This window comes from Ostrea edulis, chromosome 7 (genome assembly GCF_947568905.1).
Source record: "Ostrea edulis chromosome 7, xbOstEdul1.1, whole genome shotgun sequence".
NCBI lineage: Eukaryota > Metazoa > Mollusca > Bivalvia > Ostreida > Ostreidae > Ostrea > Ostrea edulis.
The window spans coordinates 5,332,785-5,358,380 of NC_079170.1; the positions used below are offsets into that span (position 1 = coordinate 5,332,785).

The 25,596-nt window shown below is 38.3% G+C and overlaps 1 protein-coding gene and 1 long non-coding RNA gene across 3 annotated transcripts; both read left to right on the forward strand.

Moving 5' to 3' along the window:
- The first annotated feature begins 253 nt into the window (after nucleotides 1-253).
- Nucleotides 254-25,155, forward strand: LOC130047731 (uncharacterized). The gene is made up of 4 exons (XR_008796549.1): nucleotides 254-394; nucleotides 19,319-19,458; nucleotides 22,903-23,041; nucleotides 24,943-25,155. It is a non-coding gene; the product is annotated as an uncharacterized LOC130047731 (long non-coding RNA).
- Nucleotides 3,148-16,899, forward strand: LOC125657006 (uncharacterized). 2 transcript variants are annotated; one of them, XM_048887645.2, is made up of 3 exons: nucleotides 3,148-3,328; nucleotides 16,222-16,309; nucleotides 16,779-16,899. In XM_048887645.2, the coding sequence occupies exons 1-3, from the start codon at nucleotides 3,176-3,178 to the stop codon at nucleotides 16,877-16,879; spliced, it is 342 nt and encodes a 113-aa protein (XP_048743602.2). In that variant the 5' UTR covers nucleotides 3,148-3,175; the 3' UTR covers nucleotides 16,880-16,899. The 2 variants fall into 2 exon arrangements, with proteins under 2 accessions (XP_048743602.2, XP_048743601.2); XM_048887644.2 differs by lacking the exon at nucleotides 16,779-16,899 and adding an exon at nucleotides 16,414-16,745.
- Nucleotides 25,156-25,596: the final 441 nt, after the last annotated feature.

Genomic DNA, 25,596 nt, shown 5'->3' on the forward strand with positions numbered 1-25,596 from the left:
TAATAAAAATAATAAAAGACACCTAGCTTCGTGAAATATCGGAAGGAAATAATAGCTGTTTACACAAAATTGCTGATTACTCAATTTACTGCGATGAGTGGAATGATTTCGGGAAAACCGAGGTGGAATAATTCGATTATCGAACTCTGTGTTAAAAAAATAGAGGCATTCCGAACGACAACCTACTTCTGAGTGATCTGAACTAGCACTCACCCTGAAACTGTGCACAGGGAACACACGTGTTTCCGTTTCAACGAAAACAACACAGCTTCACTGTCACAGCAAAGGCTTGTTTTATACATCTTTAAAACGACCTGATGTCAGAAGAAGATACCCTGGAATTCCTGTTGCAGGATGACCCAAACGATCATGCATTCAGTATAAACATGAACATGTAAGTTGATGTAGCCACCGATGCAAGTTGTTTCGGCCCTTTTACAATTCGGCCCTAGGTTCGTTCGGCCTCAAGTTTTTTCGGCCTCTTGTCGTTTCGGCCTCAGATACCTAGTCGTTTCGGCCCAAGTTTCGTAAGCGACAAAATACCGACAATGTGATGTTGTTTTTGTTAATATAGATGTGTATTGAATTTATGCTATTGTTGTTTGTTGAAATGGAAGCTGTTCGAGTGTAAGCTTTTGAGACTTTAATGAAGAGGAAATTTTGTATGAAGAGGAAATAAATGGAGGTAGGCCTAGTGTTAGAAACGATAATGAAATATATGCAAAATTGTTCAAATTTTCTTTTCCATGATGCTAAGCAAATTGTGATACCATGATAATTGAGAATAGTTTTTGAAATCATCAAGGCAAACTTTTTAACCTCGAAATATAATGATTTCTTAACAAATTTGTGCTGTAAAATTTCAATTTAGCATTTGACATGTGATTTCACCGCAAAACCTCTAGATGTAAAACTTATACGGTACCAATTTTGATGCACCAGATGCGCATTTCGACAAATAATGTCTCTTCAGTGATGCTCAACCGAAATGTTTGAAATCCGAAATAACTATGAAGTTTTAGATCTAAATATAACCAAAAACAACGTGCCAAACAAGTGGAGCCAAATTCGTCCAAGGATAAGAGCTATGCATGAGGGAGATAATCCTTAATTTTGAAATGAATATTAAAAATCACTTTGAAATCAAGTGAAGAAACTACAAACAATTGTGCATTTTTTGTTAGTATATCTATAGGTAAATCGTGGTATCTTGTTTAGAAAACATGTAATAAACGATTAAAAAAGCAATAATTTCTTTCTTTCCCGGAGAAATAAATGGCATGCAGCAAACTTTACATTTTAGTAAGGGTACAATTAATTTTTGAACTGTCAGTAAACGATGCATTCAGCTACAAAGCTTTATCCCATCTTTCACTCTGATGAACAGAATTATTTATTTTTTATCTATCAGAAATTCATATTATGAATTATTTTTTACTATAAATGTAACATGTTCAACTTTGTATACAAATAAAGAAGTCGATCAACAGAAACGCGAGTGATTAATTCTACACTGAAGTGTTGTAAAATCTTATTTACAAGTTCAGATGAATATTAATGAGTCAAGTATCATGGAAAATTATTTAACCATACTAAACTGACTTGAACAATTAAAAACTTGATTGTAATACACGAGGTCCACGTGCTTCAAAGTTTGAAATTCGGTCACGGCCTCGTGGGAAGCTGAGTTCACACCTTTACGCATGAAAATATGATGCAAAATTGCTGTACATGTACAGTGCATGTCCAATTCTTCGGTTTTGTAAATTGATTATTGACCACACAATTAGCTGTGCGTCAATTTTCAATTTAAGGATATATGATACCCAACAACATTTGCTGTGGAATTTTGTAATACTATTTGTAAGGGTTTAAAATATTCAATGATAACCGATGTGATCTCTCTCTCTCTCTCTCTCTCTCTCTCTCTCTCTCTCTCTCTCTCTCTCTCTCTCTCTCTCTCTCTCTCTCTCTCTCTCTCTCTCTCTCTCTCTCTCTCTATTTTTTCAAAGGCAAAAAAGTGCTATGTTAGGTATAGCTATAGGGATACCTATAAAAGTTTATCTAATACTCTCTTTCGAATTATGAAAAAAAAGTTTTTGAAAGAATATTAGTAAAGACATGCCCGCACACCGCTTGTCCTCACTAAGCTAATATTTTGTATCTACATCTTTCACATGTTGTAGGTCACATGGTGCAATTCTGTCCACTCACAACTTCTGTCCATTGGTTGAAATTTGTCCTCGCGCGCGCGCCTCGCGATGTTTTAGATTCAGTAGAATCAAGAATATTGAGAGAGAGAGAGAGAGAGAGAGAGAAAGAGAGAGAGAGAGAGAGAGAGAGAGAGAGAGAGAGAGAGAGAGAGATTTTTCATTAAAATATTTGTACCTTAAAAATAACTGCATCATATGGTACCGGTTAATAATTTAATCAGCATCATAATGTGCAATGTTCATAACAAATATATTATATATGTTTTGGCATTTTTGTTTTTAAAATACAAGCTTATGTAATATGTAAATAGCATATCATTTTCTTTGATGGTGTGGACTTCCTTGTTTACACCATAGACATATATAACTGTTTACACAACAAAGAAATATCAATTTTGATATAGTAAGATGAAAAAAAAGACTTATTTTTTGGTATTACAAAGGTATTTAAAAGTAAGGCCGAAACGACTAGGGCCGAAACGACATTAGGCCGAAACTACTAACGGCCGAAAAAAATTGGGGCCGAACTGAAAAAAGGCCGAAACGACCAGAAATCGTAGCCACATAGGCCGACTAGGAAAAAAAATTGCAGTTTTGTTATGTTATGAAAAATTCACGATTAATCAACGCGATTTGATGCCATAATTTGTCGTTTCATGAAAGAAAATATTTATATTTTATGATATTTAAACCAAGTTTTTATTAAGGATGTACGGGGCTGACGATTTTGAAATTACCGCGAAACTCCCAATGACGTAAATAAATCCTATGTCGTTCGCATCTCCTGTTTCATTCTGAGGTATGTTAGATAATATCTACAATGCAATTAATTCTATAGATATATTTTACATAAAATATGACAAAAATATCATTAGATTCGAAATAAAAACAAATCGCGTAAATTTTACGACTTTAATTACTTTTCGGCAATGTAAACATAGTGAGACTTTTGAAACATTGAAATGCGGGGGAAACGCGGATTTCAGACAGCTAAAGCGATCCAGCGTTACATCAAGGTTTTTTGGCCCACAGAAGACGATGGAAAGCTGCCTCACCAAGACACCAGACGCCGGATCATCTATATTTACAATCGCAGACGCAAGACATGTGTTCAGGTTTGTCAATCACTGTTAACAGGTTAGGTGGCAGGAGACAGTTTCTTTGGTTTTGAAACATGTGGATAGGGGGTATACACCAAAGTCAGATTATGACAGTCTAATGAAAAATCATATTTCCATTTTATGTCAATACTTGTATTTCATATTAGTGTAGTTAATAAATTATGACCCTAAATTACATGTAATCTATAAATACTGGTGCTGGTGCACAAAACATGCTCTGAGCAGGTTCCCCTTTTTTGCTTTGATTTTCCCTCATTTGGGCTAATCCGCACCACCCCCACACCATCACAGTACCAAATATGGGGATTTAGACACTGTGCACAATCAAGAACCCTATCTGCCCTTCTCAAAAATCTACTTCTCATATGGGGCCATCCACCTTCCCTCAGAGCTACAGACCTTTTGCTAGACCCTGCATGTTTTCACCGGAATTTCTTCAGCAACTGACCACGTGTCTTAGTTTCGTATTTGCACCCATCTATATACTAGGAATCATGGTGACACCTACATGTTGTATATCAACATTTTTACTAAGCACTGAGCTACATTTGATATGCATCCTAAAATTATTGTATACATTTTTACACATGTAATATCACTTCAAATACGGGGTAATTCCATTTTTTGAAAAAGTTGACCGGGTCTATAGTGCTAAAGTATCTATAGTCTTTATTATCGTGTATCTACATAATAATGGGTCCCGCGGACTTAACTGTTCTACCTACTGTCGGTCTCCAACTTCAGGTAGGTCTTGTGGTACGTCTGACATGTACCATAACCGCGGGAAAAGTCCTCGTGCTGCCGGATGTTGATCCTCTGCAATCCGGGGATAAACAAGTCGTACTGGGGAAGACTCCCCAGATACTACACTCCCCCCGTTTTCTCTGAAGGACGGAGAAACGGGTCCAACCAATGGTCAAGGTGGGCGCGACACGCCCCCTCGGATTAACTATCCGAGGACGCCGGAAAGAGTTCCGGCAGGAAAGGTCCGGGTAAATGCCCCGGAGAAAACTGACTGGGACTAATCTAATCCCAACCAGTGTGGGCCAGGGCGAGCCCTGGGTCACACATCCATCACTGAAAAGGATCTGTAGATTCTCCCACCAGCTCTAAATACAGGTGGGGGCCAAGGCAACCTGATGCCTCTGAACTGTCGGACTTCGGTCCTGAATGAGTCGTGTTCCACAAGATCCATCTCGAAGTAAAACTCAGCCCCTCGAGTCCAACCTGGGAACGCGAGAAGTTCTCGGGAGACATAGTTCCATGACGCCTCGCTAACAGGGCCATTGTAACCATCCTGAACACCTTCACTGGGCGCACAATGAGTAAGGCCAACAGCGGAAGTTTCAACCACACTAATTTCCTCAGCAATGTTGGTCGGCTCAAGGGGGAAATCTCCCCCACCATCCAATATGGCCTCCTTGGAAGTTGACCAAGTTTCAGGGCAAGCTAAGGGGGCAACATTAACTCTTGCTGTAAATGTGCTGAGCTTAGTCCCTGCCTCAGTGTGGGGATCCACACTGTTCACATTCTCAACGACCAAGTCAGGTACCAGCACCCATGGTTCGGCCTCCAAGGCTGATCCGATTGCACTGCCTCCGGAGATAGACACTTCCTCATCCGAGGCATTGACAATGCTGGTCACCAACGTTCTCTCCCTAGCATAAGTGTTCGGCACCGATAATACGTCCGATGTCTGCTTGATCTAACTACAAAGTCTTCCAACTCCTTATCCAAACGACAAGAACATAGGACGACTGAAGCAGCTGGGACCCGGATAGACTTCGTTACTGAAACCTGGGCCTGCTGTCCCCCTCCTGGGCGTCGGAACGTCATAGGGACCTTCTCCTTTCCTAGGGTCATTGTGCCATGTTCCAAATTTATGTGAGCCTTCTGCTTATGGAGAAACTCCATACCTAGCAGCATTTGGTCCTGCAGGGGGGCCACATACAGGTCGACATTATGTTCCGTGTCTCCAAGGCGAACTGCCACAGGGCCAATGATGAAGCCCCTCATCCTGAGATTTTCCCCTGCCTGGACCAAGGTCACATGCTGCTTGATGGGAGGCTTGGGGTTGAGCTCCTCGTAGACCCGGGTGGAAAACACACTCATCTCCGCCCCAGTGTCTACCACTGCCTGTAGTCTTACTCCCTGGACTACCATTTGGACCATGAATCCGGTGGTTGGGTGTATCTGCCCTATTGGCACAGGCGAGTCTTCGTGGGATTCTCCCGCATGCCGGAATGGCATATCCGCAGTCCCGTTCTCCGCTTGGCCACTGACCACCCCCTGCCCACATTCCTCCTTGGGCTGAACCTGCGCCCTAACTGGCTCCGGGCACTCGCTAGGCTCGGACGCGGGGTCCGCGCCTACTTGCTCCTCCTGAATGAGCGAAGGCTCCTGATCCGGCAAGTCCTCCGAATCCTCCGGAAATTCCTCCCCATCCCCCTGGTTCTCTGCCCCAAACCTGGGTAGTTCCGGCACCACGATATCCTCAGGGAGCCTGAATCCCGACAACATATCCTTGGGAGAGGGCTAGTATTTGTCCTCCTCCCGCCCTATGACCCAGTCATCGGATTCCTCCTCCTCCTCGGATGCCTCTTTGAACCGCACTTGGAGTGTACCCTTCCTGGAGCGGCGCATGCAGGAGGGCGCCTGCCTGTGTCCTCCTGCAAACCGACTTGTCCCCGTGCGAGCGTCGCACGGCCTTGGCCTAACTGGGGAGCGCTCTGGAGTCAGCACCCTGACTTCCCGCTGCGTAGGCCCTCCACTAGATTGCGACTGGCGGGTCTTGGCTCCCCACCCCCTTGGTTCTGATGAACACGGTTGTGCGTCTTGACCGCCCCTAAGCTTGACCTTGGTCTCCTGGCCCTGGTTCGCCTCAGTTTTCCCCTTCATCTCCGGGCATTCCCTCTTGAAGTGCCCCCATGGCCCCGCATTTGTAGCAACCTACTGACTTCCGATTGCCGCTCAAAGGGGGCGATGAAGGTCTCCGAGGAAAGGGGGTCCGCCCTCGGAGTTCCTTCTCCATCTCCTCAAGGCGCTGGCGCATTTCCTTGATCTCCTTGTCAGGATTGGGAGCTTCAACCTGAGCTACCTGCCTCACATCCCTCATGGGCTTGGATGACTTCATCTGTCGTGAATGCTGATAGTACTGCATTCGGTCGACTGCTTCCTCAACTGTCTTGGGCTGGCCGTCCAGGGCATAAAGTCCTGCGTCTTTATCCTCAGCACCGAAGCACAGCCGGGGGATGGCATATACATGAAAATCCGGCACAGACGGGAAAGCCTGGGTAGCCAGGGTAATCACCCTGTCAGCCCAATGTCGCAATGACTCGCCCACATCCTGTGATGCAGACTGAAAGTTTAATTGATGCGTGAAACCTGGTGCAGATGACCCAAAACGTTTCTCAAACCGCCCAATGATGTCAGCCAAAGAGAGACCGCGGTCTGTTTCCATCAACAGGGTGTAGTAGTCACTGGCTGTCCCCTCCAAGGAGAAGCAGAACTGATCATGTTGTTCCATCTCAGTCCACTGTTGGCTGCGGGCCAGGCGAATGAACTTGTGCAGGAAGGACTTCCAGCTAGAATTTCCATCGTACCGCAAATCCTTGTACTGGGGTGCATTTCTACTGAAGCCCATCGACTGCTCCCCTCTACAAGAGTACTGGGGGACCTAGTACGTGGTGCGAGACGCTGGAGCTAGTCCCTGGGCAGAATGCCCAGAGAATGGTGCGTGTCGTTCTGGTTCACCTAACTGGGGTTGAATGTGCACTACGCTACCCCTCTTATCCCCCAACCCACAAGCTGTGGTGCCAGGGTAGGTGAAGGGCCCCTGCTGTTGATAAGGAGTCATCATGGTAGGGTAGGGCATAGGTGTGCTAGCGTAACCGCCAGGCATGGGAGGTATCAAAGGCTGGGTGTGGGGGGCATTCCCCCCAACCCAAGGGTCTTGCACATGGGAAGGGTAGGCATGTGAGACAGGGGACCCTGTAAGCAAATCATAGCCCTGACTGGGCTGTGGAGGAGGGTAATTCCCGTAGGTAATCCCTGGCTCCGAAAATGGGGCAACTGGGGAATACGGTCCAGGAGTGAGGTGCTGCAAGCTTGAACCCAAGCCCATCTGGGGCAAACCCTGACAAAGCTGGCCTAGGGCCTGATCATCAACCAATGAATGAGGGGGTGGGGCTGACATTGACACTGGAGTGTAGGAATGCAGAGTAGGGGTATGATATTCCGAAAGACTCCCAGAGCTGGGTACATGACCACTCCCCTTGACTGGAGTAGGCCTCACCGGGACATTAGGAATAACTGAGCCCCCACCAGGGGACAAGAAATCCTTCTCCCACCTACCCCAATCGCTAAACCCTGGGGTGTCATGTCCAGACCCTTTCTTGGGCGAATCTAATCCCATTAAATTCCCCGGGAAGTCACACCTACGTTGCATATCCCAATCTAAGCTATAACCTTTATATTATCAGAGCCAAACTGCGTGCCAGGAAACCTCACTTTCCCACCTGTGGCATCCTTTAACCTACCTCCCCCCTCCCTCAAACAGGATGGCAAGGACGGCGTGAAATAACGTTCGCCATCACCTGAAGATACCTGGGAGTACGCGGGTACATTCCGCGTGACCACAGGTGTGTCCGGGTGAGGGCGCAAGCCCAGCCCGCATAACACCTCATCTATAGACATATCCATCTCACATGTAAATAATCCACAAAAAATGTATCAAAACTGCAATCAAGAAATGTCTAAATTGATTCGGTAATTAATAGAAATCCCTGTTAATCACTAAAATCGAAATCAAGTAGAAAAAAGAAAAATCCCAAATCTGACACTACCCGCCAATATGGCGACCTAACAACGTGACTGGGGAAAGCACCCAAAAAAATGCAATAACCCACCCAGGTAAGTCCGAGGCCTCGAGTTGGGCGCCAATAAAGTATCTATAGTCTTTATTATAGTGTATCTACATAATAATGGGTCCCGCGGACTTCACTGTTCTGCCTGCTGTCGGTCTCCAACTTCGGGTAGGTCTTGTGGTACGTCTGGCATGTACCATAACCGCGGGAAAACTCCTCGTGCTGCCGGATGTTGATCCTCTGCAATCCGGGGATAAACAAGTCGTACTGGGGAAGACTCCCCAGATACTACAGTGCGAAACTGTTCCCTGCTACCTTAATAAATTAATGCCGAGTACGCACGTACGTCAAATAAGAAGAAAACAAAATTGTTCAAGTGCAAATCTTCCCAAAAATTCCATGAAAATCGATGCTTGAAAACAATATTGAAATAGGGTATGAATTCACCGGCGCTTATTAAATTGTCAATGTCAGCTGATTGTTCATAGACTTTGAAGATCTAGATCAACCTAAATTATTTAGCCAAACATACAAATATGTACGATACAAGCATCTGAGTATGAATATTGTAACGTGTTAGGGTTCGAAGATTTGGATGAGTCCCTATACTTATTGATATTGATCTTAAACAAATGATTAGGAAATATACGAGTCAATATATACAGATATGTGCAAGATTTCCTATCTTTATAAAAACAAATGTACGAGTCAATATATACAGATATGTGCAAGATTTCCTATCTTTATCATAAAGAGACTATAGATCTGGATGTGACAGATCCGGGAGTACGGGAGATGTGTCCTTATACCGGACAGATCCCTTTTGTCGAAGGACTGATCAAACAAAATAAAATAAACACCAGGTGAACGTTCCCACCTTTAAAAGCTTCCCTACTAGTATACTAGACACCGTATACTGTTAGTTTCTTTATTCACCGTACCTTCGATAACTCCTTGCCAGCGTTTACTTCAGAATGACACTGTCTCTCGCAAAACAGCCGTATTTATACTACCCGGCATTCGTTATGCCTTGGGTCATATCGTATTGTCCTACGATAAAGTCCGGATCACATCAGCTCTATTTATAGATAATAATACATCCCGTGCCCGATCCCAATTCGTCACAATATGTTAAAGTATTTGTCAAGTTTTAATATACATCTCTATAAATTTAAATATCTGTTGGAGGAGGGGTCATATAAAGCTAGGATATATACACAATAGAGCAGTGGTGGATCTTTGGTTTTACATAAATTGATGAGTAAGATTTTTTTCTTCCTTTAATAGTTGATGTTTGCAGTACAGAAAACAGAGACAGGACACTATAAAAATCTACCACCACATACAAATTATACAAACCCAGTGACATGCTTTGATTTATTTTCACTTTGTGCAAAATATACAGCATAATGCCATAAATGGGTCAACTTTTATTTATTTTACTATATAATTGATTTTGAAATCATTTTCATCCACTTATTAAGATTCAATTCATAGTAACCCTTACACCATTAACAGACAAATATCTCCAGTATCTTGTTTCAGTGTCTTATTTTTTCCCCGAACATTGCAGCCATACACATATTATATGATTGTGTTCCATTCTTACAAAGGAATATATAAGGAAATGGAATGATAAATTTCATTAATCATGCATGTTTTCTGCATCTAATGTTGCTAAAAGTTTTTGAAATCATGAATAGAATTTATGTCCAGATCAAATGTTTTTTGATAAATGTTTTAGATTGCATAAAAATTAGTTTAGTATTATGATTTAAACAAAGGTTATTTTTCAATGAGTTATAGGCCTAGCGTAAGATGTGAAAGTTGACTCATTCATGGCAGTATGCTGCAATTGTATGCCAGCATGAATGTGTTGAACAATAAAAAGAATATGAATTGTCACTCAGCTTCCTTAGGCCCCAATATGAACACTTCATGTAAATAGCCGAGGTTCATTGATGTATCAGTATTGTTTTTCAGTTCAGTAATTCAAATACCCCCGCCCGCCCGGTAGTGATTCCCACAGCAGCTTCAAAAGGGCAGGGAAAATTAGTACCTCAGACAGGGGCAGAAGGGAACCCTCGCTTTGTTCGGGGCATTAAACATCACAACCTCACAAGTCAAGGTTTTCATGAAAATGCTCAATGCACTCTTCAAAAAATTGTACAATTATAAAACAAAGTAACAATGAATCAAATAATTCTTTTTAATCTGTTACTAGGGAAACAAAGCCCGGTGGGTAGTAATTTTATATGGTTTCTTAAATGTTTATGGTCCAAATATTATGTTTAAAGTGAAATTTTTCTGACGTAGACCTTGTAAAGCTGCTCAATATGCATTTTTTGTTGCCATGGCAACCAATTAAAATTTTATTAAAGATATAAAAAGTGCTATGTTCTGTATTTTAAAATAAAAACTTTCTACCAACTAGTATAATCTTATAGATAATACTCTTATTAAGAATTCTACCAGCTTTTTACCCCATAAGTTTGCCTCGATTAGTTTTTATAACACTAATATTCCCGTTTGTACAAAGATCGCGTAAATGTAAAACATCACAAAATTAAGCCCATCTGGTCAAAAAACAACACGGGCGATTTTTTTTAAAAAGTCAATTTTAAAAGATAAATTCCTACTGAACATACTGATATGCAACATGACTTTGTTCGCTACATGTCAAAATGTCGCAAACCTTACCTTAAGTTATTTGTTACTCATGAATGAAAACATTTTAACTCCTGTTTTCGTTAGCTGTTGATCGAATACATGCAATTCCCCATCACTTAAAATTTTCGTATGGAAGATCAAGACTGAAAAACGTCATTTGAAAGTTTAATTGAAGCTGTGCGATGTTTCAGGAATTTCTGTGCCTTGTTTTGAAATATTGCACAGAGTCAATTGACACCGGAATCATGATTAATTGATATGGATTAATTTATATTGTACCCGTATATATTTAAATTTTATTTTGATTATGATACTGTAAAATAGTCTCGTCACACGATCTCTGCGAAATTGAGTTGTCTCTCTTGTTTATCTGATTTAGATATCGCTAATTATAGATATACCTAACAACTTTTGACATATCAGAATAATTTTAACAATCTTTCAGATATTATTAAGAATGTTATTTCCATAGATGAATACTTCATGTTCGTGTTTTAAAAATGAATTTCCAAGTATTTTTGTGTGCAAAATGGCCGGGGAATTACTACTCAAATTGATAATAAAACTGACATCTCTCTTAATTGTGATAAAAGCAGTGAAGGAATGGTGTGCCACGAAATGACATGGGTTTCAAATGGCTTTTCTCAAACTGCTCATAATATCTCCTTCATACTTCTTGGGGTACACAAGAGCGCGTGCCAATCCGCGCATCTAGCTAGCTAGGTTCACTTAACAGTCGTGTACCGATTCAAAGTGGTTCACCGTAAAAGCAAAATGGTAAATGCATATATATATAGTGATGAAAAGAAAACTGTCACCATTTTTTTTTTCAAATTGAAAAACTTGTCACAATATCATACCGAACAAATTTCGCAAGATTGAAGTAGTATAAACTTTTTTTTGAAAATGATACCATACTTAGACAGATGTTTACCGTTATCACGTGCTTCCAATTATCGGATTAGACACAAGTGATCAATTACAATCTGTTCAATTTACCTGGTCAAATACTGCATGATTATGATCTAAAACGAACTTCACAAAAGAAACAGACGTTTGTAATTGGGGTACAAAAAGGGAAATTTTTGTGTTGTCTTCAATGGCAAAAGGGCGGCGATTTTTTTGTTTTAGATTTGGAAAGGGCAGAGGGGCGGCGGCAAAAGGCGGCAGGGCGGGGCGCCCCTCTGAAACTGTTTAAGGGAATACCCCCTCCCCTCCCCCCAGAGTAACAAAAAAGTAATTTTATTACAAAGGAATAGTAATACACTAATTGATAGCTGATTACAATAAAATCGTAAGGTAACCATGGCCTTTTTCGATCATGCAGGAAGATGGATGCTAGGTATTTTCTGCCAATTAAGTTTAAATTCAACCCAACAATTTCAACACTATGACACTACTATTATACATGTACAACACTAAATATTTTTTTTTAACAAGACGCTTCATTAAAGAAATTTATTTAACATTATTAGTTTTCTATTCACCTAATGTATTATCTAGTTTCTTCCGGCCAAAGTGTCCACTATTAAATGTCAGCTAGACCATGTAGACAGATTCAATGATGGAATCTAGTTGTATTCACCTTTTCTGTGTTACACATACCATGTGAGAGTAAAATATAATTGTTCTATATCTATTTCATGTAAACAATATTTGGGAATTGTCAAGCTAGCTGGATAATTTTGCTGCAAGGCATTTAATATCATGATATCATATTGTGCTTGTTTTTAAAATATACATGTATATGCAAATTAAAGATTGCCCAAGTCCTATAATGAAAAAATGACAAGCATGGTATTATGGTAAATATGTACGTTTTTGTTATATGCATAATTTTGCAAGGAACTCTAGTTTTTTTTAAATGCATACATACCTACATGTATATACTGCCCACCATGAATTAGTATACACTCACCAAAATAAGTTACTTGTGCATAAAAAAGAAACATGGGTTACATCATAGATATAGATCTTTTGATGCAAATACATAACTCTTGCAAATAAATATATAAAGGTAGGCTTTTAACTTTTCATATCCTTCTGGTCTTTTTATTAAAATACTTGATTTTCTGAATTCTCTAAATAGGAGATATTATGTAAAATTTAAATTGAAACTATTTCGAACTATTTACTAATACATATTATTTTGTATTTGATGTGAATATAGTAACTTTTATAAGACCCTTTGATTTTCAACTGTAATAAATCAATATCACAATTTAAGACTATATCAAAATATTGAAAGTCCATTATTGTTTCACATATATTGAATTTGTACCCTTAACTAATTATTTTATTGAGCTTAATTGAAAGTTATATTCAGTGAATTAATTTGGCTCTTTTTCATTATATCATATACTATTGGCTATCATTAAGGCACAATGTATCTAGGTTTATATAATTGCACCTGTCAATAAGTTAGTCCTAATACTAAATGCTGTTTGGGCAAGACACACATCAAATATTTAATGCAAGTGTACCTTTAAGTTTTGAGAGGAATTCTTAAATCATTTAAGACGTGAAGGGGCGATGGCGAAATCAAAAGTTCAATGTCTGACAAAAAACTAAATTCACATCAAAATTGGTACCGTATACGTTTTACATAGTTTTCACGAAATCACATCCCACTCCCCTTAAATCTAAATATTATGAATGTTGAAACTAATCGATTAACAAGTAAAAACATGCGAGTATAAATAATGCTGTTATACTTTTACTTCTGTTTATTCACAAATTAAAGTGTACATTTAAAATATTTAATGTTCATTAAAATGTAATATATTATTTTGTGGTTTTTAACAACCACTTGTCTTTTTTCCACTAAAGTGAAATCGATGTTGGATGACAAAAACTGATTTGAGTTTTTACTCCCCCTGAGGCCCCCTAACTATTTGAATTTAATTTTTTTTCCTGACATTGGTCTTTTGATTTCGCCCCTAAACATGATGGGCACTCAACAACGATGGATCAAATTCTGTGTGTTGACTATGCCATTGACCCAATAACCAGAAAAACTTACTACAAAATTTATACTTGTAAATGTTATTTATTGGTAATCAGTTTTTATACAGGACCCTGCATACAAAATAACCTCTAAAGTAATAATCTTGAATACTTATGATATTCATTGTAAAATTTAATATTGTTTATTTATTCTATTAATATCTATCATAGGGGCACATGCTTCATTACAATTTTATGTCTTATTTTAAGTTAAACATACACAACTACATGTATATAATTTATTCATTCTTTTAATAGATAACTAAAATTGTTCAAATACATGTTGTCAATATTTGAACAATGCACCCACAGGAAAGAAACATGGAAGAGTGTGGGATGCAAACACAAAACTAAACAATAGTAATTTGTCTGCATGTGCATGTACGCGCACGTAAGTGCATTGCAATTTTGGTACAAAAAAAATTGAAAATCAGAATTCACAAGGAATCAACCTGAAACCTTGTTAGGATGATAGCTAGTATATCATTTGTATATATGCAAGATGATAGTCGTGTTGTCTGCACGCGCGTGCATGCACATGCATCACATTTTTCGTACAAGAATTTTGTAATCAGTGTAACTTTTTTGGTGCTCATTCAAATGGTTTGATATTCATATCATAGGTAGGTATTGAGATCCTTAACTGATCTGCATTGTCAAAATTACCAATCTGCACGCGCATGCACGTGCGCTTCTTTTTGATTGGATAATATATGTACTAAAACATCTGTAACTCTCTTATTAATTAAGCGAATGAGTTGATATTCACTTCATAGGCAGATGATATGTGTATCTATATATTGGTGTAACAAAAAATGCCAACGCAAAGGTGCATGCACATGCATCATATTTCAAAAGTTAATTTTTTTTTAAGGACGATAATGTTTTTGTTTTTCATCAAATTCTTTTGATTTTGAGGTTTTAGGTGTGTCTTGGTACTCCTTACAAATTGCTGTGGTTAAAATTACTGGTCAGCACGTGCACGCACGTGTGCTGATTTCTGATTGGATGATTTTAAAATCACTATAACTTTCTTGTATTTGATGCAAACATTAAGAAATTCTTTCTGTGGGTATATGATAGAAAGGCCTGTACTAGAATGACATCAACAAAAGTACGGAATCATACTCGTGTGTGCGTGTATGCACGTGCATTGCTTTCTTTTATTTCTTTGCACTGAAATGACCATAGTAAATCATAGTAAACGTACTACATGTAATTAAAGGCTAAAATAAAATGATTTTTGCTATAGGTTTACAATGACTATACTTTTTAACTGGTTTGGGGAACATATGCAATGGTCCCAGTTACAATTAGAACTAGTTACAAATGGAATTTTGATTTTACTTTAGATTGCAGAATTTTTATCTTTGATATGATTTTATACAGAAATGCAACTCATTTCTAGCTCAAGTGAGCATTTCTGATCACCCATTGTCTATCGTCTGACTGTCTGTAACTTTTCACATTTTCGACTTCTTCTCCAGAACCACATGACCAATTTCAAACAAACTTGGCAAAAAGCATCCTTGGGTGGAGGCAATTTAAGTTTGATGAAATGAAGGGTAACACCCTGCTCCAAGGGGAAATAATAGCGAATTAGTAGATATATATTGACAAATTTATAAAAATTTCTCCACAAAAATCCTGTGGGGATCTGTGTTGGAATAGATCCTCAATACCACCTTGCTTGTCGCAAAAGACGACTAAATGGGGTGGTCCTTCGGATGAGACTGCAAAAACCGAGGTCCCGTGTCACAGCAGATGTGGCACGAGATAGATCCCTCCCTGCTCAATGTCCCTAAGCACCGAGCATAGGCCTAAATGTTGCAGCCCTTCACCGGCATTGGTGACATCTCCATATGAGTGAAATATTCTCGAGAGGGACATAAAACAATATTCAATCAATCAATATCCAGTACAATACTTCCAGAACAAGCAGGCCAATTTCATGCAATGAAGGGCCATGCTACCTTTAAAGGTATAAAAGAGATAATTACAAAAATAGGGAGGGGTCAATTAAAAATCTTCTCAAGAACTGCTGGGCAGGGAAAGTTCAAATGTTCATGGCAGCTTCCTGACATAGTGCAGATTAAAGTTTGTTGAAACCATGGCTCCTGGGGGGTAGGATGGGGCTACAATAGGGGATCAAAGTTTTATATCTGAATATATAGGGAACAAATCTTTAAAAAGCTCCTTCATAAAGCAATACTTATATATAAATATTTATTATATTTAATATATATATTTATTTAATAGTAAATATATATAATGCTATCCATTTCACGTAATTTTTGGAATTTTTTAATTATTCTGATGTCAACCTTACACTTATATTTTTCACAGGTTTTGAATATAATGTCTCCAGTATGGATATGTTTGACGATTGTTACCATGGAAACGAACTCACAGACCAACATGTATGTCAAAACAGGTGGGTTTTTTTGGTAAATTAAATATAGTGGTACCCATTTCAATCAATTTTAGAATTTTTAAATTAGTCTGATGTCAGTCATACCCTTCCGGTTTTTTTTACAGGTTTTGAACATGATGTCTCCAGCAAGGATATGTTTGATGATGGTTACCATGGGAACGAACTCACAGACCTATGTCAAAAATGTCATTTTCTGATAGAATAGGCATAATGCTATCCATTTTACTTAATTTTAGAATTTTTAATTATTCTGATGTCAGCCATACACTTCCGGGTTCTCTACAGGTTTTAAATATGATGTCTCCAGCAAGGATATCTTTGATGATGGTTACCATGGGAACGATCTCACAGACCTATGTCAAAAATGTCATTTTTTGATAGAATAGGCATACTGCTATCCATTTCATTCAATTTTAGAATTTTTTAATTATTCTCATGTCAGTCATACCTTTCCATTTTTTGTTTACAGGTTTTGAACATGATGTCTCCAGCAAGGATATGGTTGATAACGGTTACCATGGAAACGAACTCACGGACCTATGTCAAAAATGTCTTTTTCTGATAAAATAAATATAATGCTATCCATTTCACTTAATTTTAGAATTTTTTAATTATTCTAATGTCAGCCATACACTTCCGGGTTCTCTACAGGTTCTAAATATGATGTCTCCAGCAAGGATATGCTTGATGATGGTTACCATGGTAACGAACTCAAAGACCTATTTAGAAATGAATTTTTCTGTTAAATTAAAACTAATGCTAATTACTTTAATCACTTTAGGAATTTTTTCACTGCTCTGATGTCAGTTCCATACCCCCTTTTAGACAAATAGTAAATTTCAGTAAATTATAATGTCTCCAGCAAGGGTATCTTTGATGTTCGTTACCATGGAAACGAACTCACGAACCTATCTAAAAAATGTCTTTTTTCGATAAAATGAGTACAATACTATCTATTTCACTCATTTTAAGGATTTTTTAATTACTCTGATGTCAGTCCCATACATCCTTAATTGTGTTTAAAATGAATTTTCTTTACCGAGTCGAGCGTAAAAAAGCGCATCAAAATCGGTGCAGAAATAACACAGTTATCGATCTATAAGTGGCTATTTAAATTGCAAATTTAAATATAAACCTGCAGAATCACAGCTCGAGCATTGGGGTGGACCTAATATGAGTGAGTATATATATATATGATATATCCTGTCATTTAAAAATCAATTAAGGGTGGGGGGGGGGTGAAATGACAGCTTGTCTTCCTGTGGCTTATTTCGTATCTGAATATTGCGAGAAAAGTTTTTTTTCAAATCAACCTTACAGCCAAAGCGTAAAAATGTGGCGGGATCTACAATATTTTGACAATTCAATAAGTATGTGGAATGGGAATATTATGTGCTGCTATATTGAAATGATAATTTTAGCTGAGCACTACATAATTTACAGTAGCAGATCCATCGTCGCACTCACGCTCCCTCATATGATGGAGATAATCGAATAGAAGCACCCGTGGGTAACCGACGATATAGTGGATCTAGTGGGTGGGTTTTATTTGAACGTTATCAACCAAAAATTATCAGCATTTGCTCTTTTGTGGTTTTCGATTCACCTCCCTTTTTGAAGGAATTTTCTGGATCCGCCACAGATTTGTTATCAAGAAATACAACTCAGTCCATGTTCACTAAAAATCTACAAGAGTTGTCTTTCTTTAAGAAGCAGAAGACACTTGCTGTGAAAACGGAAATGCATGCCGAATTCTGAAGAAACGCTTGTTTTAGGGATCTTTACAGGTACTTCGCAAAATTGACTGTCGGGTATAATGCTATTAGGTAATACACTGAATATATTGTCTGGTTATTTATCTATTATATGAGTTGCATAAAAGAAATGTCAGATTGTCAACCTAGGCCTAACGTACATGTAACATTGAGTTTGTTTACACCAGTGGCGAATCTAGGCAATTTTGAAAGGGGTGCGACCTAAATGTGTACTTTTTCTACACAAGGCCATGAAATGACAACAAATTCTTTCTTTTTGAAAAAATTACTCAACCAAATGTGAGGGGGGGGGGGGGTAACCCCCTGTGGATCCGCCACTGGTTTATGTCACAGCTGTCTCTGGGGACAAGGATGAGGTATTAAAAGAGGTTCAAAGAACCACAGGGTACAATATGACATTTGATATAAAGGTTCAAGTTGTTTAATAGTGTGGCCTTTATGTTAGGAGTAAGGACTACTTAGGACTTTAGAAAATTTTAATTTATGCACACCGAGCGTACATTCAAGTTTGTTCACACAATGACTACTGAGGTCAGGGTGAGGTCACAAGAGGAAAAGGTGTTTTCTTCCAAGATAAATTTTCTTTTTAGGAGCCACAGATTTAAATTCATTTTACAAATAAATCTATATGCAAGCATCATCTTGTACTTTTTAAAATTTGTACACAACACGACTCTTGTGTTCAAGATTAGGTCACTAAGGAGGAATACACAGAACTGAGATTTTTGTTTTAAAAGAGATAATGCTGCAACTCAGATGGGCATCCTCATTCACTGTAGATTACAGTTATTTCATGTTAAGATGACCCCTGCGGGATTAGAATGGAGTCACAAAAGAGTTGTAATGATTACGTACATGTATGAATAAAGTAGACATTTTTAATGAAAATCTTTTAAAGGACCAAATCATGATGAATTATATTTTTTTTAAATTATGTGTACTAGCATCTCCATGTCTTGTAGATTCATAGTTAACATTGTGACCCCTGAGTCCAGGTAGGGGAAGATGCACTGTATCCACCTGTGGGGTTTCATTGTGGGGCACAGCATCAAAAATGCATCATTTAATGTAATAATTAAAAGAATATCAATATCAAAGAATAAATGAAAAACTAATGATTTGGATCTAAACGCTGCTCAGGATGTCCACTTTTTTGTCTCGGGCTCGTAATCCTGTCTACTTTGTGTTTCGCTTGTTTTGTTTTTATTTAATTCCTATTGTCTATTTTATCTAGGATGTTGTCCACTAAGCTAATGGTGGGGATCGTAGCACTACCCTGCACACAGACATGGAATGAATCTGCCTAGTCCATTATCAGAAGAGTGACCGGGACTGTTTGTCCCATCAGAGAAGTTTCTCGAGAAGCATGACAAGGTACAGAGCTACATTATCTTCAATTAGTTTTACTTTCTGTAGCAACACCACCCATTTTTTAAAAATTACCCAAAACAATAAAAATCAGGTGTAATTACCAATTTTAAGTATGCTGATTTCAAATCTGGATTCCTTTTACTCCAATTTCTTATAGAAAATGAGGTATAGTGTCTTAAACACCCCTACCGTCAGGTTGACAAAAATGGAAAATGTTTCATTTCACATCAAAAAGTGACCCAACTTTATTTCTTGAAACATCATTACCCAAATCAATAAAAATCAGGTGTAATTACCAATTTTGATTATGCTGAATCCAAATCTGAATTCCTTTTACTCCACTTTCTTACAGAAAATGAGGTATAGTGTCTTAAACACCCCTACAGTCAGGTTGTCAAAAACGGAAAATGTTCCATTTCACATTAAAAAGTGACCCAAAGTTATTTCTTGAAATAAGGCATACAACATAGAAAGTAAAACAATTGATACTAAATTGTTCCATGAACATTCTTAGTTGTTTTGGAAAAAATATATCTCACCTCTGGACTTCACAGATACAGGAAAGAAAGAGGTATACGGAGCGGATCAAATATCTTAAATTTAATCAGATTGGGCCATAGCTTAATGAACTGGTGAACAGGAGCAAAAGTAAAACTAATAGGAAAACTGATTTATTAAACATCAGCAAGTCTTTTCCCGAGAACTTCTGGTAGAGCTGTCGAGGGAGGGGGAGAGAAGCTGAGTTGTATCATTATCAGAATTTACCGAAACACTGGACTCTCTGGCCAGTCTGGGGGCTGGGTTACATCAGAACTGACAGAAGCAGATTAACTCACTAGTCACTAGCCAGTCTGGGGGTTGAGTGGTATCAGAATCTGTTTGAGAATGAATGGTTGAAATGTTTATTATTTAGTTATTTTTATTTTTTCAGAATTCAGAAATTTAAAAACTGCAATGATCAGATTTTTCTGCAACACCAATAATGTCCCAATGGCACTTCAAGTACAAACCATGATATTAAAAAAAATGAAATGAAATGATAGATGAATAAAATATTTGTCTGTAAGTTACTTTATTTATCTGTAAGTAAGTCACTAAGTGAAACTAGTGGCACTGCAACTTGCAAGTGAAAATTGTATCATCTGTATAGCTTAAGACCCCTTTTAAATTTTTCTTGCCTTGTCATTAATATTGTTGAAAATTTGGCAAATAGCATTTTTAGCTCCCCCCCCCCCAGTCCATACTCCACTTTTCTTTAAACACTAAAAATCCAGCTAATTCAGTGAGGAAGAAATATGTCACTATATTTCGAATTTCCTCTAGCCTAGATTATATCAAATTGAATACCGCACTACTATCAGTCACAGATTGACACTGGTAGGGGTATGGGGACCTGGTCTGTGAGTGTGATGGAAAAGATTCTGATGAAAATAAAGATTCACTCACATGTGATGTATAAACAGTGTATTAGTGTATACTTCCGGTACGTTGTGTGTACGTTAATATTGAGAGTTATATTTCCTTGGATATTGAAATCAATCAAATACTATATGAACACGGGCAATTATCGTCCATGTTTGACCTCAGTATAATTTATTTATGCATAAAATTTATTAATATGTCACTCTTTGTTTCATATTTCACCGTTAAGTCAATGTAATACATGTATTCGCTCTGCTTGTGTCATTGCTGTGGTGTTTTTCCTTTGATGATCACTGTGTTTTTATTTTTGATACACCATGACTTGTTGTGCTCTAACAACCATACTCTATCAAGATAGAGCATGTCAGGGTGCATCGACAATCTCAATGATATTTGACCTTACATTGGAGGAGAAACAATATAAACAAACTAGTCCATTTAATTATCAATAAAACAAACTCAAATAAACGTATTGGATATTCCGAGCTGTCTTCTTGTTTTCTTACTTCAACACAAATCGTTGCATCCAGTAATTCATCTCGGTCAAAAATGGGACATTGCCCCGTGCGGCACGCCACTTGTTGAACGTTTCAATTGCCCATTTAGTATTTTTACGAGTGTTAAGATTTTTTGTGAGTCTATCAAATGCTGAATTTCATCATCGGACACCGGTTCAAATCGTTCATTTTTCATCTCGACCTCAGGACTGGAGAAATTTGGCGCACTCAAATCAGTCTCCATCATGTCCAAAATATCTCCTATATCGAAATCCATGAGGTTCGTTTTTTAGTCCCGGTAGATCGAGCGTCATACTTTGCAACGAATCTTTAACATGTATCTGATTTTCTATATACGGATTCTGCAAAATGTGAGAGCAAAAATTCCAAGCCATCGTCCATGGTGGTTATTGCTTAAAAAGTGACAAGCGTTTTATTCGACCGTATCGGATAAACATGCGATTTCGATAATGAGTTTTGATTGGTCTAAATTTTGGTCACGCAGTTCCTTGTTAGAGTACAGTTTTATAATTAAGGATGATGCAATGATTTCTGAGCGCAATGACAGAAAACATTTAGAGTAACCTTGAACCCGTGCATCTTCCGATACCAGTCTCGGGGGCTCCGCCCCCTCGACTGGTATCGGAAGATACACTCGTTCAAGGATACTCTAAATATTACTTAACCCTTCAATCTCAAAGGGATTTTCTGGAATGTGCCTAATCACGTGAGATACGCTAAATATCAACTTCGCATCATTCGTAGGCTCTAGGTTTATCCATATTAGCCCGTAAAAAACAGGGACTGGAACCTCGTCCCACTTTTCCAGTAGAAATAAAAATAGAACATGATGCGCAATCTAGCGAGCGCGGTTGTTGCTACTTCCTGGTCACTTGGCCAGCTATCAAATTATTTTTTTTTGATTAATCATTTGAAAACTTTTTTATTTAAAACAAGTTCTTAGATTTCAAACATTCATTATTAAACTTACTAACACATAGTATATATACTGTACCTAATAACTATATTAACTGCTAGCAAATAATTAAGAAAAGAAAAAAATATATACACTGTATTTATAATCTCTTGAAGAAATAAATCAAGTCTTCTTGTTACGTAATTTAAAGATGATATTTAAAAATAAGTCTGAGCTAGGTTTTGGTTGTCACAAACTAACACAGTAGTCGACGTCATCTTCGTTTTGTCACTGTCATCTAGTAAGTGCCCACGTATTCAGCAAAGTTCATTCTTTGCCACCATTTTAATTATTTCATGCTTTGAGGTGGCACTTTTAAGGAAGGAGTACACAGTTTGTGTTTCTGGTTGCAAGAACGGCTCACCCACCCCCGAGTACATAATGTATACAGGGGGTTATAGTAGGTACCACTCACTCTAAACAGGGATTTCATGTAGGGACTCATTTCTCCCGAGTGTCTTGACATTTACCAGCTGGCAACATATGTGTCTCGATCATCTAAGCCTCATTTACATTCTCAATTTGGATTATAAATTATCATTTATTTTTTAGGGACTTGTATGAATGGGCAGAAGAAATTTTCTTAACTGACTATCCCATCATTGCCTGCTGTTGGAGACTGAACACTTTATTGAAAATCGCTGGGGTGTAGCAAACAGTGGGTGTCATTGCCCTGAGAAGAGTCAGAGAAGTATTCATTTTTATTGGAAAAAGTTTAGTTCATGTAAAGAGGATGAAGGCAGATTTTACAGTTATCTCCCTTAGACTATGTAAATTATAATACAGCTCTTGCTAATGATGTTATTTCACTTATTAAATGTTGTTTGAATTTTGTCAATTTGGTTTGTAGTCAAAGACATGAGTTATAGCTGCCTGTATTGTACCAGTTCACATACAGTTACCTACAGAATTAACAGTAGATTACATGTACCTGACTCTCTAGGGATGCATTTTTACCTGAGTGATTATTGCTGTTGGTCTGCATACATCATTGTGTTACGTCTGTCGTGCATTACCAATTGAACATGTTATATACCTGTCTGTAGATGGGACGTATTATGGTACAGCAATGTCTGTGTGTCTGTCTGTAGATGGGACGTATTATGGTACAGCAATGTCTGTATGTCTGTCTGTAGATGGGACGTATTATGGTACAGCAATGTCTGTGTGTCTGTCTGTAGATGGGACGTATTATGGTACAGCAATGTCTGTGTGTCTGTCTGTAGATGGGACGTATTATGGTGCAGCAATGTCTGTGTGTCTGTCTGTAGATTGGACGTATTATGGTACAGCAATGTCTGTATGTCTGTCTGTAGATGGGACGTATTATGGTACAGCAATGTCTGTGTGTCTGTCTGTAGATGGGACGTATTATGGTACAGCAATGTCTGTGTGTCTGTCTGTAGATGGGACGTATTATTACACAGCAATGCCTGTGTGTCTGTCTGTATATGGGACGTATTATGGTACAGCAATGTCTGTGTGTCTGTCTGTAGATGGGATATATTATGGTACAGCAATGTCTGTGTGTCTGTCTGTAGATGGGATATATTATGGTACAGCAATGTATGTGTGTCTGTCTGTAGATGGGACATATTGTGACACAGCAATGTCTGTTTGTCTCTCTGTAGATGGGACGTATTATGGTACAGCAATGTCTGTGTGTCTGTCTGTAGATGGGACGTATTATGGTACAGCAATGTCTGTGTGTCTGTCTGTAGATGGGACGTATTATTACACAGCAATGCCTGTGTGTCTGTCTGTATATGGGACCTATTATGGTACAGCAATGTCTGTGTGTCTGTCTGTAGATGGGATATGTTATGGTACAGCAATGTATGTGTGTCTGTCTGTAGATGGGACATATTGTGACACAGCAATGTCTGTTTGTCTCTCTGTAGATGCGACGTATTATGGTACAGCAATGTCTGTGTGTTTGTGTAGATAGGACATATTATGGTACAGCAATGTCTGTGTGTCTGTCTGTAGATTGGACGTATTGTGACACAGCAATGTCTGTGTGTCTGTCTGTAGATGGGACGTATTATGGTACAGCAATGTCTGTGTGTCTGTCTGTAAATGGGATGGATTATGGTATAGCAATGTCTGTGTGTATGTCTGTAGATGGGATGTATTATGGTACAGCAATGTATGTGTGTCTGTCTGTAGATGGGACGTATTATGGTACAGCAATGTCTGTGTGTCTGTCTGTAGATGGGATGTATTATGGTACAGCAATGTCTGTCTGTAGATGGGATGTATTGTGACACAGCAATGTCTGTCTGTAGATGGGACGTAAAGCAAAGTTCATTCTTTGTCACCATTTTAATTATTTCATGCTTTGAGGTGGCACTTTTAAGGATGGAGTACACAGTTTGTGTTTCTGGTTGCAAGAATGGCTCACCCACCCTCGAATACATAATGTGTACAGGGGGTTATAGTAGGTACCACTCACTTTAAACAGGGATTTCATGTAGGGACTCATTTCTCCCGAGTGTCTTGACATTTACCAGCTGGCAACATATGTGTCTCGATCATTTAAGCCTCATTTACTTTCTTAATTTGGGTTATAAATTATCATTTATTTTTTAGGGACTTGTATGAATGGGCAGAAAAAATTTTCTTCACTGGATATCCCTTCATTGCCTGCTGTTGGAGACTGAACACTTTATTGAAAATTGCTGGGGTGTAGCAAACAGTGGGTGTCATCGCCCTGAGAAGAGTCAGAGAAGTATTCATTTTTACTTTAAAAAGTTTAGTTCATGTAAAGAGCATGAAGGCAGATTTTACAGTTATCTCCCTTAGACTATGTAAATTATAATACAGCTCTTGCTAATGATGTTATTTCACTTATTAAATGTTGTTTGAATGTTGTCAATTTGGTTTGTAGTCAAAGACATGAGTTATAGCTGCCGGTATTGTACCAGTTCACATACAGTTACCTACAGAATTAACAGTAGATTACATGTACCTGACGCTCTAGGGATGCATTTTTACCTGAGTGATTATTGCTGTTGGTCTGCATACATAATTGTGTTTCGTCTGTCGTGCATTACCAATTGAACATGTTATATACCTGTCTTTAGATGGGATGTATTATGGTACAGCAATGTCTGTATGTCCGTCTGTAGATGGGACGTATTATGGTACAGCAATGTCTGTATGTCCGTCTGTAGATGGGACGTATTATGGTACAGCAATGTCTGTATGTCCGTCTGTAGATGGGATGTATTATGATACAGCAAT